General features: G+C 44.3%; 1 protein-coding gene across 1 annotated transcript in view; it reads right to left on the minus strand.

Moving 5' to 3' along the window:
* Nucleotides 1–11,562: 11,562 nt before the first annotated feature.
* The window catches only part of nlgn4xa (neuroligin 4 X-linked a), a 309,753-nt gene continuing 301,117 nt past the window's right edge, over nucleotides 11,563–20,198 (minus strand). The window contains exons 5-6 of the mRNA XM_060826290.1: nucleotides 15,577–16,366; nucleotides 11,563–12,658 (exon numbers count right to left, since the gene is read on the minus strand). Of these exons, the coding sequence (XP_060682273.1) occupies nucleotides 11,791–12,658; nucleotides 15,577–16,366 (1,658 nt within the window). The 3' untranslated portion in view covers nucleotides 11,563–11,790. The remainder of the gene's footprint in view (nucleotides 12,659–15,576; nucleotides 16,367–20,198) is intronic.

Consider the following 20,198-nt stretch of genomic DNA (forward strand, 5'->3'; position numbering starts at 1 on the left):
TTTCTGATGACTAGAGGGCCCAGAAACAGGGATCACAGTCTAAGGGTATTGATTAAGCTATTTAATACTGAGATGAAGAGAAATTTCTTCACCCAGAAAATGGTGAACCTGTGGAATTCTCTGGGACAGAACGTGGTTAAGGCCAAAACATTGAATGTTTCAAGAAGGAGATAAATTTTGTTCTTAGGTCTAAAGGGATCAAAGAGTATTGGGCAAAAGTTGGAACAGGGGACTGAGTTGGATGATCAGCCATGATCATATTGAATGGGGAAGCAGACTCAAAGGCCGAATGGCCAGTCCTGCTTCTATTTTCAGTGTTTCCATATAGATTGAAATCTTCATAATTATCCTACCATTCTGACAAGGTCCCATTAGGTCTTCATATAGATGTGGTTAGGGACTCTCACAAGTGACTCAGTGCCTTCTGCCTGATCTCTACCTATACCAATTCCACATCCTGATTTCTTAAACTTAGGTTATCCCTCACTGTTGAGTTAATATTGTCATTAACCATCAGAGCCACCTTTTTCTGAGCTTTCTATTCTTCCTGGGTGGCTTGTAGCCTTCAATATTCAGGTCCTAACCTATGTCATCTCATGGACATGTCACTATAATGGCCACCAGATAATATTAACTGTGCGAACGAAGCTCTGATTGATTTTTTTGTGGGTAATAACACAAAATAATGTCCCACACTAGTGACTAGTAATTTTTTGAATCTTTACAATTCATAACTTGGCTGTATTGAGCTTGGGAGGGATTTTTATTTTTTATGATTATCTTCAAGGGGATGTAGGAGTTACTGGCTGCGCCTGCATTTATTGGCTATCTCCAATTGTCCAAGACAAGGTAATGATTTATAGCCTTCCCCAGCCACAATAATCAATGATGTGTAAGTAGATCGGACTGCTGCTTTGGATGGAAATTCTAGAAAGCTGTGACAGTGACACTGAACGAATGGCAGTGTACTTCCAACTCAGGATGGTGTGTGGCTTAGAGAGGAATTTGCAAATCGTTGTGTTCCAAGGGTATTAGCTTAATATTGCTCAAGAGATAGTACAAACATCAGTGAACCCCTTTCTTTAGTTTCTATCATGTAAAGTGGTACAGAGGATATTTCCAAGCAGTTTGCCCCCTAACTAACCGGAGGTGAAAGCAGCAAATAAAAACAGAAATTGCTGGAGTTCAAGTTGAGTGACCCTGACCTATACAGGAGATGTGGGTATGATCTTCACAAAGCTATCAGCAGTTCCAAGAGACATACTAGACTAGAGTCCCAGACTAGCCATTGGAACACATGTTGACTATGGCAACACACAGATATAACGGGTTACAAAACCGAATCGAGTAGAATCACTGGCAATGATGCACTCCTCTCCAAAGAGTACAATGTATTCTATGCAGGTTTTGAACAGGAAGTCAGTGAAATTATGCCCCCACATGCCCACATTCCCCACCGCAGATGTTTGATTGGAATTCTTCAGAGTGAATCCAGGAAAAGCGACTGACCTGGTTGGAATCCCCGGCCATGCGCTCAGATCCTGTGTGGACCAACTGGTGGGTATATTCACTGACATCTTTAACCTCTCCTCACTACAATGTGAAGTCGCACTTGCCTCAAGAAGATGACTATCATCCTGGTGCCAAAGAGGAATCAGGCAATGTGCCTCAATGGCTACTGCCCAGTAAATCTGACATCCATCATTACGATGTGCCTCGGGAGATCAGCAATGGTGCACATCAACTCCAATCTCCCAGCTTGTCGTGAGCCACTACAATTCACTTTTTGTTGAATTAGGTCCATAGCAGATACCATCTTACTGGTCCTACATCATCATTGGAACAGCTAGATAACAATTCAGACTCCTATCTATTGATTTTACCTTTACTTTCAACAGCACAATTCCAACCAAACTCATGTCCAAACTTCAAGACCTGGGACTCTGCCCTCCTTCTATAACTAGATTTTTGATTTCTTGACCCACAGACTGCAATCAGCCAGAACAGACAACAGTACCTCCTCTACGATAATCCTCAACACTGTGGGGCAGCATGGTGGTTCAGTGATTAACACTGCTGTCTCAGAGCGCCAGGGACTCAGGTTCAATTCTCCCCTTGGGTAACTGCCTGTGTGGAGTTTCCACTTCCATTGACTTCAGGAAGTGGAGTGGGGGGTCACCACATCTGTCTGTATTAATGGGGCTGAGGTGGAAGTGGCTGAAAGCTTCAGGTTGCTAGGAGCAAATATCATCAACAATCTATCCTGGTCTAACCATGTCAATGCTACAGTGGAGAGAACACACCAATGCCTCTACTTACTTGGACGATGATGGAAATTCGACATGTCCACAATGACTCTTACCAATTTTTATAGATGCACCTTAGAAAACATCCTACTTGGACACATCACAGCTTGTTATGACACCTGCTTTGCCCAAGACCACAAAAAAATACAAAGAGTTGTGAACGCAGCCCAGTCCATCACACAAACCAACCTTCTTTCCACTGACTCCATCAACACTTCCTGCTGCCTCAGGAAAGGGCCAATATAATCAAACATATAAATAGAAAGCAGAAGACAACAGCTTCACTTCACTTGGAGGTCGCCACTGATGATGTTACCTAGCCAGGTAATGAAACATTTGGATATCAAACCTACAGCTCAGCGAGCAAACCTACACCCTAAACCTCAACCTGAGCTACAAACCTTCACAAACCTTGCAAAAATCAAAGACCTTTCCCACCCTGGTTATACTGTCGTCAATTAGGCAGAAGATACAAAGTTTGAAAACACGTACCAACAAATTTAGGAACAGCTTCTTCTTTACTATTAGTAGACTTAGAAACCTCTCATATAGAGTCATAGAGATGTACAGCATGGAATCAGACCCTTCGGTCCAACCCGTCCATACCAACCAGATATCCCAACCCAATCTAATCCCACCTGCCAGCACCTGGCCCATATCCCTCCAAACCCTTCCTATTCATATACCCATCCAAATGCCTCTTAAATGTTGCAAATGTACCAGCATTTCATGGATCATTGGAAATGAGGAGCAGCTGTAGGCCATTCGGCCCTTTGAGCCTGCTCCCCCATTTGATATCATCATGCCTGATCTTCTATTTCAACTTCATATTTCTCTTTCTCCCCATATATTCATTGATACTTTGAAAACCGAAACATTTATTGATCTATTTTTCTAATATATTCAGTGACTTGGCCTCCACAGCCTCCTGTGACAGAGAATTCCATAGGCTCTCTGTCCTTTCATTTCAGCTATTCTGACAAAAAAGTCATTACGCTGAAGTGCTGGAAAAATACAATGTCTCAAAGTTCATTGACTTCAAAATTGATTCTGCTAATCTTGTTTCTTTCTCTTTACAGATTCTGAGTATTTCCAACATTTATGGCATCATTTCCCATTTCCACACTCTGTGTGTCCTTGGAGTCAAAGGGTCATAGAGATGTACAGCACAGAAACAGACCCTTCAGTCCAACTCATCCATGCTGACCAGATATCCCAATCTAACCTAGTCCCAATTACCAGCATGTGGTCCATATCACTCCCATCCTATTCATATAGGCGAAAGTAAGGACTGCAGATGCTAGAGATTAGAGTCGAAAGTGTGGTGCTGGAAAAGCACAGCAGGTCAGGTCACACCCGAGGAGCAGCAGAGTCGACATTTCGGGCAAAAGCACTTCATGAAGGATTTTTGCCCGAAACGTCGATTCTCCTACTCCTTGGACGCTGCCTGACCTGTTGTGTTTTTCTATTCATATACCCATCCAGATGCCTTTTAAGTGTTGTAAGTGTACCAGACTCCATCATTTCCTTTGGCAACCCATTCCATACACGCACCACCCTCTGCGTGAAAAGGTTGCCCCTTAGGTCCCTTTTAAAGTTTTCCTATCTCACCCTAAACCTATGACCTCTAGTTCTGGACTCCCCTACCACAGGGAAAAGATCTTATCCATGCCCCTCATGATTTTATAAACCTCTATAAGGTCAACCCTCAGCCTCCGACGCTCCAGGGAAAACAGTCCCAGCCTGTTCAGCCTCTCCCTATAGCTCAAAACCTCCAACCCTGGCAACATCCTTGTAAATCTTTCCTGAACCCATTCAAGTTTCACAATATTCTTTGCTGGTTCCTATTAACAAAGGGTCAAATATAAATGTAACAAAGATTTCTGTTGTCATGACAATGAGATTCCACTGCATTATCAAAGAAAGAAATTTGGGGTGGCACGGTGGCTCTGTGATTAACACTGCTGCCTCACTGCGCCAGGGACCCAGGTTCAGCTCCATCCTCTGGCAACCTTCTGTGTTGAGTTTGCACATTTTCCCTGTGTCTGCGTATTTTCCCTGTGTCTGCATGGAGTTGCTCCAGTTTCCACCCACAGTCCAAAGATGTGCAGGTCAGGTGGATTGGCCATGGTAAACTGCCCCATAGTGTCTCAGGGTGTTCAGGCTGAATGGGAATGCAAGGCTACAGGGGCAGGGTAAGGGTGAGTCTGGGTGAGATGTTCTTCAGAAGGTTGGTGTGGGATTGATGGGCCAAATGGCCTGTTCCCACACTGTCAGGACTCGAGGAAGTGTTTGCACTTTTCAGATATACCAAAATTTACAAGATGTACCAAAGCACTTTACAGAGAATGTACCAGGTTTTGAAGGACCATCAAGATCAGGAAATTTGACAATCAAGGTGTCTGTGACAGAGCAATAAGTAATCAGGAGTTGGTAAAATCAGAGGGACGTAATATTGTACTTTTGTATGAGCAGTTTATGGTGCTGCAGTTTTGATCAATTAACTGCTCCTGTTTATGCTGCTCCTTTCTTTCATAAAGGAAACAAAAAGGAGCCTTGCAATTTTATAGAACTTAAGGTAATGCTGCCTCACAGCGCCAGGGACCCAGGTTCGATTCCACTCTCGGGTGACTGTCTGTGTGGAGTTTGCACATTCTCCCTGAGTGTATGTAGGTTTCCTCTAGGTGCTCCAGTTTCCTCCCACAGTCCAAAGGTGTGCAGGTGGGGCGAATTGGTCATGGGAAATGCAGTGTTACAGGGATGGGGTGGGTCTGGGTGGGATTCTTGTTGGAAAGTCGGCGTGGAATCAATGGGCCGAATGGCCTTCTTCCGCACTGTAGGGATTCCATGATTCTGTGATTTGGATGATCACTGGATGTCTCTTACTGTCAAAAACTATTTTATTGAAGTAAAGGAGCTTAGAGACTGCAGCAACCAATCTGAACTTGGCAAATTCCTACAGATGATATTATGACCTTTTGGAATTCATTCATAGGATATGGACATCACTGGCTAGTGCCAGCATTTATTGTCCATCCCTAACTGGCCAAAGGAACTCTCCAACAGGATGCTGTTGGGGCCAGTTTGTTCGATATACAGTAGTCCCCACTACCCCATAGACACGGGTGATAAGTTCCAAGACCTACCACAAATGCCCAAAACCAAAGATTATAGCACGTCCTATCATTTAAATGTGAACTGTACCTTCCCAGCAGCCCCCTGGAATTATTTCTGGAATGTTCCATTCAATATTTTCAGGCAGCGGTAAACCGTGGATAACTGAAACCATGGAAACCGAATCTGTGGATGCGGAGGGTTCCACTGTATTTAAGAAGGAGCTGGATACGGCCCTTATGGCTAAACGGAGAACAGGAAATGGAGAAAAACAGGGATGGGATACTGAGATTGCATGATCAGCCATGATCATGTTGAATAGTGGTGCAGGCTCGAAGGGCCGAATGGCCTAGTCCTGCATCTATTTTCTAAGTTTCTATTCATGAATAAGCTAGGTTTTTAGGATAAGTGAAAGTGCTTAGATCCATTTTAATTTCAAATTCTATTGAATTCAACTTTCACCTATCAGACCATTAGCTGAGAGTAGCTGGATTGCCAGACTCGTGACACACTGTCCCCATGACCTGTCCTACCTGCCTATCTTCTTTTCCACCTATCCGCTTCGCCCTCTTCCCTGGCCTATCACCTTCATCCCCTCCCCCACTCACCTATTGTACTCTATGCTACTTTCTCCCCACCCCCACTCTCCTCTAGTTTATCTCTCCACCCTTCAGGCTCTCTGCCTTTATTCCTGATGACGGGCCTTTGCTGCCTGAACTGCTGTGCTCTCCCAGCAGCACTAATCCAGAATCTGGTTTCCAGCATCTGCAGTCATTGTTTTTACGTAGACTCGTGACATTACCACAATGCCACCACTTCCCCACAAAGAGTTTGAAAATCTGTTTGTCTTACTCAAGGATAAATCTTAGCCCAGACACCAGGAATTACCCCTTCGCCCTTCTTTAAAACAGTGGCACGTGACCTTTTTTACAGACTTGGTGGATGGGGTCTCATCTGAATGACAGTGTGGGATGTAGGTAAAAAAATAATTTCTGATACAAGGTAAATGAACTCACATCAGTGTGTAATTGTTTCAGCCAAGAGTTGAGTCAACAAGAATGGAAACTATGTGGAGGAAATGCAGAGTTGTTTTGTTGTATTAGCTAAAAATGTATGCAAGGAAGAAACAGGACTGCAAAACAATGGTAGAAATACAGGCACTGGATAAAATGCTGTGAAGAGAGCCAGTTAAATTAAATATGCCTGTATAAACAATAGGTATAAACATCTGTTTCCCACTTTTACAGAAACACAGGAACCCCAATTAAAAGGGCTTAGTGATAAGATGCTACGAGGGGCAGCACAGATGGAGGGAATAGATAATGGTAAGGCAAAAAATGCCTAACAATAACCCACAGCAGGATAAGGTCAAATGGCCTTGCGAGGCCAGAAATAAGCATTTTGTCACAGACAAGGCCAGATAAGACAAGAGATAAACAGGAGTAATGCGTACCGGTCTTAGGGAAGTTGAGGATGTAAACAAGGGGGGAAACAATGAAATAAGAAAAAAAATGTAGGAACCAAATTATATAAATATCGAGTATTTGTTGAATTCAGTGTGTTTTGTCCCTGCCTTGTGGACGTCACACCTACTTGCAAGTGTGAAATAAATGACACTACTGATTCAGATCTGGTCTCGGACTGAAATTATTGAAGTGAGTGAGCTTTGTTTCTCACAACAGCATCATTGATAATAAAGAACTCCCTCGGTAAAGGTGTCGGTTTTAACAATTATGAATATTAATTATTGCAAGCATGTGTCGTTCTGCTATACCATGTTCTTCGTCAACATGATTTCACTGTAACGCGATTGACAAATTGGGGACATTGTGATAACAGCGTGAACTTTTAAAATATGTGTTGGCTGTACACGATTACATCACCAACACTTTAAGCGCTGTGCCTAAAGTGCGATTTTTCTATAATGTGAGGTTGCATGAAAACACAGCTATTGTGTTCAGAAAAACTGACTGTAACTGAATTGTATCAAAGTGTATTTTACAGAGGAACCTCACACAAGCCACTACTGAAAGGCATCAATCTGTTCTAGTTTTGAAAGGAGGTCATGAAGTAAAATGCCCCTCTGATTTACACAGTCAGTATGTACCACAAGGTCCATGTAATAAGATCAATCCATTTCAGCTTAAAGCATTTTAGTACTACAATGCATCGCCTCTGTTAGCAGAGGACCCTGTTCCTGCACCTATTTTTGAGTTTTGCTCAGAATTTTGTCAATCCCAAATTTGTTCTTTCACAACAAAACACAAAACTGACTAAGCACTGACACAGCAGCATTCCACACCTTCTTTCCAAAATAAGGAGACAGATTCAAAATATCGACAACATGGACTTATAAGATGTAGTGGCTTCCACTATTCCACTATGGCAGCCATTGACTCCCTAAATCCGAGATTCCCAAACTTTTTTGCACTGTGATGCTCAGTGACACGGGGGATCAGGAAGATGGGGAAGGAGAGAAATTGTGGAAATAACTCCATGAAGGTCAGTATCCTGGCATCAAGTCACCCATCATTTACACTGACCCAGCTAGCACAGAGCGGGTCCAAAAGTGAGCAGAACCCCTGATCCTCCTGCTTAATTTTTTTCTTTTTTTTACCCCCTCACTACTTCCTAACTGCGTCGTGCTTATTTTTTTTCCTCCTGCTTTTATCTGTCAGTTAGGACACCCTGATTGGACCAGGTTAAGACCATAAGACATAGGAGTAGAAGTAAAGCCATTCAGCCCATCAAGTCCACTCCGCCATTCAATCATGGCTGATGGGCATTTCAACTCCACTTACCAGCATTCGCCCCGTAGCCCTTAATTCCTTGTGACATCAAGAATTTATCAATCTAGGTTAACAGTCCCAATCAGGGAACTCATATTCTATGAGGTCCATCCAGCTGACTTCATTCCAATCAATATGATTGTGTGTAGAGGTGTGGGGGCTAGATGGTGGTGGGCGGTCAGAAGTCTTGGTGAGGAGAGACTCCTGAGGTAGTTGATCAGAGTTCCTGGGGATCGGAGGTGATCTGAGTACAGCTGCCTGGGAGAACAGTTAGGCTCAAAGAACTGAATGGCCTATGCCTGCTCCTACCAATGAATCCTTTTGGGACATTGCTTTTTATTCATTCATTGAACGTGAGCACCACTGGCCAGAGACCAGCATTTTTAATCACCCTACCGATGGCAATTAAGATACAGTCTGGAGTCATATGTAGACCAGAACAGCTGAGAGATGGCAGCTCTCTTCCTGAAAGGACATTAGTGAACCAGATGACTATTTACTCAATTGACAATAGATTTATGGTCATCATTAGATTCTTAATTCAATTCCAATATCTGCCATGGCAGAATTTGAACCCAGGTCCCTGGGATATTACCAAAGTCTCTGGATTAATAGTCTAGCGATAATAGCACTCCTCTTTTACAATAGTAAAAAAGTTTTGTTTAAATTGTTGTAAAAACCTACCTGATTCACTGAAGTGCTTTAGGGAAGAAAATCTGCCATCCTTATTTGGCATGGCTCCATGTGACTCCAGACCCACAGCAACACGGTTGGCTCTTAACTGCCCTCTGAAATGGCCCAGCAAGTCATTCACTCAGCCCTCCTGAGGGAGGAAGCTGCCATCCTTACCTAGTCTGGCTTGTACATGATTCCACACTCAGAGCAAAATGATTGACTCTCGCTTAGCCCAAGGGCAATGAGGGATGCGTGAGAAATGTTGCCCTGTTCTGCAAGGTCAACATCCCATGAAGGAGTTAAAAATAAAAACAAATGCAAATTATTGCTGCCTTTTAGCTCCTGTATTTCAAATGATCCACTCCTCCCATTAAGTAATGTTAACTGGATCCAGTTAATAATAATCCAGTAATCGAGTGTTCATATGTCCGAATGCCACCATGGCATTTCAATTCAGTTTCATTTTAAATCTAGATATAGGAAACAGTCAAAGGTGATCACGGAGCTGGTGGCATGTTGCAAAAACACAATTACTTCGGTTAAGGAAATCTGGCATCCTGGTGCAACATGAAACTAGGTCCCTCACCAACATGGTTGACAATCAACAGGTGAGTAGATTTGAAGAGCCAATTGCCTTTCACCTGCTCCTACTTTCTATATTCCAACTGCTGTCTGAAATGGCTAACGAGGCACCCAACCTGCTCCCCAGCTCCAAGACCATGAACATTTCAGGACAACTACAACTGGGAAACCATTACAGAAGACAGCAGCCATTGCCCCGGCTCAAAATCCTGGAATTTCCTCCCTAAGGGCATTGTGGGTCAACCCCACAGCATGTAGACCGCAGCAGTTCAAGAAGGCAGCTCAACACCACCTTCTCAACAGCTGCTAGGGCCGGGTAATAAGTCCTGGCCCAGATCCCTCGGGTGAATACAAAACATCCCGAGAGCGAGTTTCACAATGTTCAGGTTTAGATGGAGGAACACCATGCACATACATTAAAATTTTCAGAACATTGACGGTGCACTGACGATGGTTGTGGAGTTCTGTGAGATTTAATCATACATAACAAAAGTACAATAAATTAGAAAATAGTGTGATCATTTTATTTAAAAAAGCTGCTGAAAATTTTATATATATATATATGTCCAGCCAAAAGGTCATTGTCTATTATCACTTAAGGCAAACAAAAGTGAACAAAAACATATACATCGATATACTACATTTAAAGACCCTTCGTGCTTCAAAATGTATAGGACATAATGAGATAAAGAATACACACGGTTAACAAGATTCAAATGAAAGTATATTACTTGTATTCTAGACTTGTATCCTTACGAGGTATGTTTCTCCCAAGGGCAAAACCATGTTCAATCTGTCTGTCATTCCCCAAAGCAGATAATTATCCCTTAACCTTTGTACCCCGAACATCTCGAAGTTTGTGATCTGGAAAATTTCAATATGGACACACTAGGATTGCGAGGCACTCTTACCGAGCAGGAGAAACATGTGTCCCTAATCACTGACCCCCTCAGACACATCGCCTGGACCTGCTAATCCAAACTGAGTCAGTCATCGGCTTGTTGCAAGCCCCATCCCTCCCACAAAAGGCAAATAACAAAAGCATTGTCCTGAAGAATTGATGCAAGATGGATGATGAGAGAAAACTTTTTTTTTGTCATCTGCTTTAAATATTAACAGTATCGTTTGTTTGTAAATTCTCCATATCCCGCCCAACTGCCTTCAGGACTCCACAAGTCATATGTTGCCTTGTGTCGTGACTCATCTTTTCCTTCCTGATCATATACCAAAAGAAAATACAAATCCACAGTCGCTCGCTACGATACTTAAACATGCACCTAACATAATCTAAAACAGAGATAAGCTAAGTTACATAGAAGAAATGTTCTGGGCAATAAGCATAAGCGGGCATATCTTCTACAGAGGTTGATGTTACAAATTCCCTAGCCTCAAAAGTACTTCAGGTATCATAATATCCAGGTAAAGTAATTGGCAGAGAACAGAGAATGTTCATCTCATGTATATACAGAAAGAACATGATATAAAGCACAAGCTGTCTAAAAGCTGACCCTTTAAAACTTAAAAAGAACGATAAAAGCATTTTTTTCTTTAAACCCACAGCTATTTACAAATGTTTACAAAGTTTCATAAATACAGTTCAGAGGGACAAGTCAGTCTCACTTCATACAGACTTGGGATCCACGCAACTGAATTGTCCTTTCATCGATGAAATGGGATATTCATCAAGTGCAGTACCATCACACATCTCAATTCAAAAAAAAGCCTTTGTTCGATCATTAATTCCTGGCAATAAGGGTGTAACACAGCATGGCACATTGAAGACACTGTACAATCACTTACTTTGAAACGAGAGCTATCCTTTGTTGAATACACTGTCCTATGGTTTATATTTCTCACTGTCTCTGCCAGATGGTTAGAAAAGATCCACAATTCTCTGCGCTGTTGGACACTGAGCTGTCAGTTCCATCTGATACAGTGGAATATTTGAATTAGTTTTTCAAATGTTCATCATTTATAAAAGACTTCTGCTTTCAACTCTGATTGTAGAATGCACTGTTCCTCTTTATTTTGTTTTAATTTTGTCTTTCCCTTGGCTATGTTAATTGAAACAATACAACCATGAAGTGAATATAGCAACTTATCCCCTTCCCACCCCCACCACCCTCTCCACCAAAAAGAAAGTAGTTACTCCGATATTTGTCTCCTACTTGCGGATGGTTTGCTGACAAGTTCTGCTTCGCCACTTGTTAAAATTGTGTTGAAAAAATGGAAAAAAAGAAACAAAATGAGATTTCTCGCTCGATTGGGGGAGGGGAGGTGGGAAACTCAAATGGGGGGAGAAGGGGCTCCTCCGACAGGGGGAGCTATACCCGAGTGGTGGAATGTGCGTGGGGCAAGCTCGTACTGTTTTGTCCACCAGTGAACGTGTTGAAGGTGTGCAGGGGCTGCATTGCAGCCAGGGTGTTGGGGATCATGGGGATGGTGTTGGGGGTCATGAGTGGGATGTCGTCTGGTGACCTCCTCAGGGTCAGGGCGTAGTCGGGTGGGTAGGTGAGCCTCAGGGTGTCGTGGGTCTGCATCGCCTCACACTCGTGCTCGTGGTCCATTTGCTTCATCTGCAGTGACATCATCTCCTCGTTCTGGAGGTGAGCCAGGTCGTTGGCGGTGCCTCCACCACCCCCCCTCTGGGGGCTCTGCCGCCGGTGCGTCTCATGTCGCCGCTTGTCCTTCTTGTAGTAGAGGGCAGCAAATGCCAGGATGTTCAGGAAGAGCAGCGACGCCCCCACAGCAATGGTGACGCTCAGCTCGGTCGAATAGTCCCTCTTGTCTTCGATCAGGACCGTCGTCTCTTCAGGGCTGGACTTGCGTGTATCTTTGGCCTGCTTGTTGGGGTTGTGGGAAGGGGTCAGAGGCGGCCGCTTGGTGGTGGAGGACCACAGCTTCCCTGGGGCCCGTCGGGTCACGTAAGGGAATGGCGTGGAGTCTGTCTGCGGCACTTTGGTGGTGGTTGACACGTACTGGAAGATTTCGTTCAGATTGTGAAGGTGGGGGACTAATTCTAGCCAGAAGGCCACTTTCGTAGCACGGTAGTGCTCCCTCACCCTGGGCTTCAGGCCGATATGAAGGTACAGTTGATCCTTTGGATTATACTTTGACCAGGCCACCTCCTCAAACCGGTTGGGTTTTGTGTGGATGAATTTTGTGTCTTGTGGAACGGGCTGGTTTGGGTCACTGGAGGGAAAAGTCAGAAAGTGAATTTAATGGCGCGACATTTCAGGATTTTTAAACACAAAACCCCACTGACAAGGGTAGTGTACTTTATGAGGAGAGGTATTTTGCCCTGGGAAGTTGCTTTTCAGGGCTCACATCAGGATGCATTATAAATGTTATAATTTCACCCCTCACCCCAGTCAATTGTCTTCCCTTGATATTGAGGCCTAGCTTGCTTTAACTCCTACTGCTCAATTGCAACAAAGAACAGTACAGCACAGGAACAGGCCCTTCGGTCTACAGTGGCAAGATATGAAGTCTTTTTAAACAGGAATCATTTTGCCTCTATGCTGTCTGCATCCCTCTATTGACTGCCTATTCGGGTATCTGTCAAGTTGCCTCTTAAACGTTGCTATTGTATCTGCCTCCACCACATCCTCTGGCAATAAATTCCAGGCACTTACCATCCTTTGTGGAAAAATCTTGCCTCTCCTACCCCCTTCAAACTTACCCTGTTTTATTTTAAACCTGCAAACCCCAGTAATTGCCATTTCTACCCTGGGAAACAAGACCACGATTATCCATTCTATCCATGCCTCTCAGAGTTTTGTAAATTTTTATCAGGTCGCTCCTCATTCCTTGAAGTTCAAGTGAAAACAACCTTCCTCAGACAGGTACAAAGACAAGGTTACATCACTGCTTCAAGTTTCACTGGCAGCAAAACAGAGCTCTATTAAGGCTAGATGGTCCCTATCCACCAAATCAGGCTGAGAAGATTCAACGTTGACCCGATCATTCAGGCAACCATGGCCTGGAGTTTATGCCAGTACTTGCAGGAAACACAGTGGGCAATGGACAATGATGTGCAGATTAGGTGGATTAGCCATGCTAATTAACGCATAGCATCCAGGATTGGGTAGGCCAGCTGGATTGACCGTGTTAAATAGTCCGTAGTGTCCAAAGATGTGTAGGCCAGGTGGATTGTCCATGTTAAAAAGTCTGTCGTGTCCAGAGATCTGTAGGCTAGGTAGATTGGCCATATTAAATAGCTTGTAATGTCCAGAGATGTGTAGGCTCAGTGGATTGTCCATGTTAAATAGTCTGTAGTGTCCAGAGATGTGGAGGCTAGGTGGACTGGCCATATTAATAGCCCGTAGTGTTCAGGGATTGGTGGGCTAGGTGGGGGATTCGCCATGTTAAATAATCCGAGGTGTCCAGGGATGTGTGGGCTAGGTGGATTGGCGATATTAAGTAGTCCCATAGTGTCTAGGGATGCATTGACTAGGTGGGCTAGCCATAGGAAATGTGGGGTTATGGGGAGCATCTGGGTGGGATGCTGTTCGGAGGGACAGTGCAGACTCAATGGTCTCTTTCTACATGGTATGGATTCTATGATTCTATGACTTTTATGATCATTTTGTTTAGCAAGCTACTGTAAGAGCATAAGAACTAGGAGCAGGAGGAGGCCATTCAGCCCCTCGAGTCTGCTCCACCATTTGATACAACCAATGGCTGATCTTATCTCAGCCTCAACTCCACTTTCCATAACCCTTTAACCAGTTAACTCATTACAAATCTGTCTATCTCCCCCTTAAACTGACTCAATGTCCCGCAACTCTGGGGTAATGAATTCCACAGATCATCAGACTAAATTATCAGGTCATTAATTTCAGTGCGATCATTGTTATAATCATTTGCCATGGCACAGATTGAGCTCCCCTCTGCTAAACAGTGCTGCAAGACTTGTACACAGCAAGAGACCAGACGGGGCCCAGACTTAATGTCTCACTTGACAGACAGTGCCTTCAGCAGTGCAATACTCCCTCAGTTATGCACCAGGAGTGTTAAGCTTTGTTCAAGTGCCTAGAGAGTGGAATTTGAATCCACTTCTGATGCAAAGGTATGAGCATTTCTGAACTGAACTGCAGTATTGCCTTCAGTCATATAAATAGTAAATATCTCTTGCCAGGGTAGGAGAGTCCAAAACTAGAGGACTTAGGTTTAAGGTGAGAGGGGAAAGATTTAAAAGGATCTAAGGGGCAACTTTTTCACGCAGAGGGTGGTGCATGTATGGAATGAGTTGCCAAAGGAAGTGGTGGAGGCTGGTAAAATTTGGACTTCTAAAAGACATTTGGATGGGTATATGAATGGGAAGGGTTTAGAGAGATATGGGCTGGTTGCTGGCAAATGGGACGAGATTAATTTAGGGTGCACTCAGTTCTGATGTAATGCTAAAAGTCAGACAACACTAGGGTATAATCCAACAGGTTTATTTCAAAGCTTGTTGCACTATAACCTGGTGTTGTGTGATTTTAAACTTAGTCCACCCCTGTCCAACGCCAGCTCCTCCGCATCACTGATATAATGCGATAGTTTTGTTCTCGTGGGATTTCACATCATAAGAAAATCATTTAATGGGCACACCATTTAAACTAGTGGGCCAGAATTGCATTGTAGCTAATTAAGGAAATCCAGGTCAGGACAGCTTGCGTTCTACAAAGAACGGTCTAAATTTTTCAATTGCATTAAAGCCAAATCGCATTGAACAAGCACGTGTTATAGCAGAACCGACTGCAATGGTCGGCATGGATGAGTTGGACCGAAGGGTCTGTTTATGTGCTGTACATCTCTATGACTCCATATTATTGGTTAGCTTGGTTGGCTCTTTTTGTTTAAAGAGTGACACCAATCATGTGATTTCAAATCCTGTAATGGCTGAGGTTACCATGACGGTTTGACTTTGCCCCTTTCCTGAGGTCTCAGTGACCCTCTCACCAGTGACCTCTGAGAGGGTAATCATCTGGGACTATCGTGGTGACTTTCCTTGACATCTACTCAGTGTGTTCATTCAAGCCCAGAAGGCTGGAATGGAAACGTATTGTTTTGCAAGTTTAAAAAAAACAATCCCCGAAAATTTGGAAGGGTAGAGCCCAACTCACCCTGTCTTCGCAAAGTTGGTCCAGTAAGTCATGACCACCGCACTGAGCATGACATCATTCTTCGAGAAGTTGCAGGGGAAAAGCTCAGTGGGTCCAATCATGGGGACGCCAAAAACATAGGGGACCTCATCTCCGTGAGCAGCATCAGACCAGCCTGGCTTCATGTCGCTCTGGCAGTGGTGGTAAAAGGCGTAGAAATAGGTGGGTGAGCCATACTGGGCGTGTAGGTCTGCTGTCGCCACTGCTGGCGCCACCCACTGGTGGTCAGTGAACAGCGCCACAAGAGTCTTGCGGCGGGTCTCAGGATTCTCCTTGTCCGCCCAGTCAGTGTACATGAACTTGATGGTCTCCCGTAGGGTGTCCTTCCCCTCCGGGTAGCCGTACAGGTTGTCGACAAAGTTGGAGACGGCGAAGTCGAAGTCGCTGGCCGAGATCCCGTCCTCGTTGTCCACCATGTTCTCCACAAACTTCAGGCCCTCGCCCTGGTTGACACCCAGCATGATGTCATAGTTGAGGAACTCGCCCTGCTCCATGAGGATCTGGGGGTCATCAGGAATGACGTCTCCGTCAATGACTGGCCCAAAAGCGATGTGGTAACGGGCAGGCATAATGTCCTGCTCAATCAGCTCCTTGTAGCTCTTCATCCGGAGGCACTCCACCAGGTCGATGGTGTCCAGCATACTGCAGCCAACCTTCTCTGCCAGCAAGCGGGTATACTTGGCAGGCTGGTAGTTAACAGCCCAGCTAGACAAGGCTGTCCCACTCTGAATAATTGCCTTCTGGAACAGACCTGTTGGTTCAATGAGAGAAACAACTTAATGGTAACATAAACAGGAGGTGGAGATGGCCCAATGGTATTAACACTAGAACCTTAATCCAGATAATCCTTGGGGAACAAAAGAAAACACAGAACTGCGGATGCTGTAAATCAGAGACAATAACAGAAATTTCCGGAGAAACTCTGGGGCTTTTGCCCGAAACGTTGATTTCTCTGCACTTTGGATGCTGCCTGAACTGCTGTGCTCTTCCAGCACCACTAATCCAGAATCTGGTTCCCACCATCTACAGTCATTGTTTTTACCTCTGCACTGGCAGTACCTGTGGAGGGAAAGCAGAGTGAACATTTTGGGTGCTGTGACCCTTTTTCAGTATTGATTGTAGTTATGAAAAGGTTGGTGTGTGTTGGCTGAAGATGGGGAGGGATGAGGGAAGTCGAAGGAGTAAAGGATAGGTAGGAATGGACCCAGAGAAAGACAGAGAGATGAAAAGCAAACAGTAGGCAGGTAAAGGAATGGCAAAGGTCAGTGTGAGGGAATCAATAACTACTAACAAGGACCATTAGGAGCTGACAATGGATTGTTGGTGGTAGCAGCCCATGTGATGACAAGGCTGGGTGCATGCGGGTTGGGGTAAGGGCATGGAAGGGGGTGTTCAAGCCCTAAAATTGTTGAACTCAATATTGAGTCCTGAAGGCTGCAGCGTTCCCAAGTGGAAAATGAGGTGCTGTGCTTCCAGCTTGTGCTGAGCTTCACTGAAACACTGCAGCAAGCCTGAGACAGAGAGGTTCACCAGGGAACAGGGTGGGGTATTAAAGTGGCGGGTAACTGGAAGCTCCAGGTCATACTTGCAGACAGAATGCAGGTGTGCAGCAAAGGAGTCATGTCACCCATCTGTGCTTCATCTCCCCTGGGTAGAGGAGACTACATTGTGAGCAGCGAGTACATGAGACGATATTGAGTTAAGCACAGGTAAATCACTGCTTCACTAGTGTTCTGGGGAACGGGAATCGAATCCCACCATAGCAGATGGTGGAATTTGAATTTAGTAAAAATCAAAAAATTGAGAATCTAATGCTGATCATTGTAGGAGGAATAAAAAATCTGATTCATTAATGTCCTTTATTGAATGTAACACCTGGTGAGATTCCAGACCATGACAATGTGGTTGACCCTTAACTCTGGCAATTAGGGATGGGCAATATATGTTGGACTAACCAGTGAAACCCAGATCCAATTAATGATTTTTTTTAATGCAAGAGTAGGAAGTAATGCAGATAGACAAAAGAAGAGAAGCTTAAGAGTGGAAATACAATGGCTTCCATTGGGCATAAACATCAGCATAGATAAATTGGGGCACAAGTCCTGCCTGTGCATTGCAATTACCCACAGGATATAGGTGCCAATAGGAAGGCTAACATTTATTGCCCATCTCTGTTGAATCAAGCGACTCATCAGCAACTTAGACTAAGGAGAGCCATTGCATATGATCTGTTTGGATTTCCAGAAGGCCTTTGACAAGGTGCCACACAGGAGGCTGCTAAATAAATTAAGAACTCATGGTGTTAGAGGTGAGGTACTGACATGGACAGAGGATTGGCTGACTGGCAGAAGGCAGAGAGTGGGGGTAAAGGAGTCTGTCTCAGTATGGCAGCTGGTGACTAGTGGTGTTCTGCGGGGGTCACTGTTGTGACTACAACTATTCACATTATGTATTGATGATCTGGATGAAGGAACTGAGGACATTGTTGCTAAGTTTGCAGTTGACACAATGATAGATGGAGGGGCTAGTGTTAAGGGGTGGGGATGCTGCAGAAGGACTTGGACAGGCTAGAAGATTGGGCAGAGCAATGGCAGATGGAATACAATGTGGGAAAGTGTAAGGTTATGCACTTTGTGGGGAAGAACGAAGGCACGGACTATTTTCTAAACAGGAAAGGCTTCAGAATTATGAAGTACAAAGCAACTTCGGAGTCTTAGTTCAGGATTCTCTTATGGTTAACATTCAGGTTCAGTTTGCAATTGGGAAAGTTAATGTAATGTTAGCATTCATGTCAAGAGGGCTAGAATACAAGAGCAGTGATGTACTGCTGAGGCTGTATAAGGCTCTGGTCAGACCATATTTCGAATATTGTGAGCAATTTTGGGCCGTATATCAACAGAAGGACGTTCTAGTGTTGGTGGGTTTCCAGTGGAGGTTTACAAGAATGATCTCAAGGTTGAAGGGTTTGTCCTATGAGGAGTGATTGAGGACTCAATGGAGTTTAGGAGGATGAAGGGGGATCTCTGAATCTTCCAGAATACTAAGAGGCCTGCATTGAGTGGACATGGAGAAGATATTTCCAACAGTGAGAGAGACTAGGACCTGAGGGCACAGCCTCAGGATGACCCTTTAAAATGGAGATGAGGAGGAATTTCTTCAGCCAGAGATTGGTGAATCTGTGGAACACACTTCTGCTGAGGGCTGTGGAGGCCAAGTCATGAAGTGTATTTAAAACAAAGAAAGAGAGGTTCTTGATTGGTAAGGGGATCAGGGTTACAGGTAGAAGACAGGAGAATGGGGTTGAGAAACATATCAGCCATGATCAAATGGTGGAACAGACTCAATGGGCCAAATAGTCTAATTCTGCTTCTTTATCTTATGGGCTGATGTCAGAGGGCATAAGTGAATCACACTGCTGTAGGTCTAGCACCGCATGCAACCAGGCCAGGTCAGGACAGCAGATTACCTTCACTAAACGATAAGTTGGCTTCTACAACAAGCAGAGATAATGGCTGTTACTGAAACTTGCTGCCAATTCCAGAATGCTAAAATGAATTAAATGCAAATTCTGCCATCCATCACAGTGAGATTTGAACCCACGGTCCCAGGGCATTGACCTGGGGCAGTTGAATGACTAATCCTTTAAAATTACTAATTCCCCACCATCTCGCCATAAAACTCTATGCAATTATGTTGCAGTCGGCAGGATTTAAGTTTTTCATATTTAAAACAGGTTGTTGATTATGTCGCCCAACAGCTATGAACCATTTGCATTACGGTCAATGTTAAACCTGTCAATTACAGGCTCTTGAGAGATCTGCACTGATTCTAACTGAAACCTTTCCATAAAACATCTGTTTCATTTTGCATTGAAGCTACCTGACCTCGTTGTTCATTTGCAGCCTCTGGTGCTGCCCTATTTGTTCGAGTACATGGGGGTAAATAACCCCTTGTTGATCAGCAATCACCTCTCTGTACGTAATCCCCTCTGAGTGGTGCGGGGCTTTACAGTTCACTTCCAGCGGTCACTACAAATTACTAAATACTTACAGCATTGAACCAGAGCATTCGGTCTCACTAATCCATGGCAATATCAAGGCTCCATGCATGCCTGCTGCCTCTCAGCACCAGGGACCCGGGTTCGATTCCAGTCTCAGGTGATAGTCTGGGTGGAGTTTGCACATTCTTCCCGTGTCTGTGTGGGCTTCCCTCCGGATGCTCCGATTTCCTCCCACAGCCCAACAATGTGCAGATTAGGTGATAATTGGCCTTGAGGAATTGCCTGTAGTGTTCAGGGATTTCTCATAGAAACATAGAATCCCTACAGTGTGGAAACAGGTCATTCAGCCCAACAATTCCACACCAAAGAGCAACCCACCCATATCCATTCCCCTACCTTATTGCTCTACATTTCCCCTGATTAATGAACCTAATCTACACATGGAGGAGAAAGTGAGGACTGCAGATGCTGGAGATCAGAGCTAAAAATGTGTTGCTAGAAAAGCACAGTGGGTCAGGGAGCATCCAAGGAACAGGAGAATCAACGTTTCGGGCATCATTCCTGAAGAAGGGCTCATGCCCGA

The sequence above is a fragment of the Hemiscyllium ocellatum genome, chromosome 6 (genome assembly GCF_020745735.1).
Source record: "Hemiscyllium ocellatum isolate sHemOce1 chromosome 6, sHemOce1.pat.X.cur, whole genome shotgun sequence".
In the NCBI taxonomy this organism is placed as follows: domain Eukaryota; kingdom Metazoa; phylum Chordata; class Chondrichthyes; order Orectolobiformes; family Hemiscylliidae; genus Hemiscyllium; species Hemiscyllium ocellatum.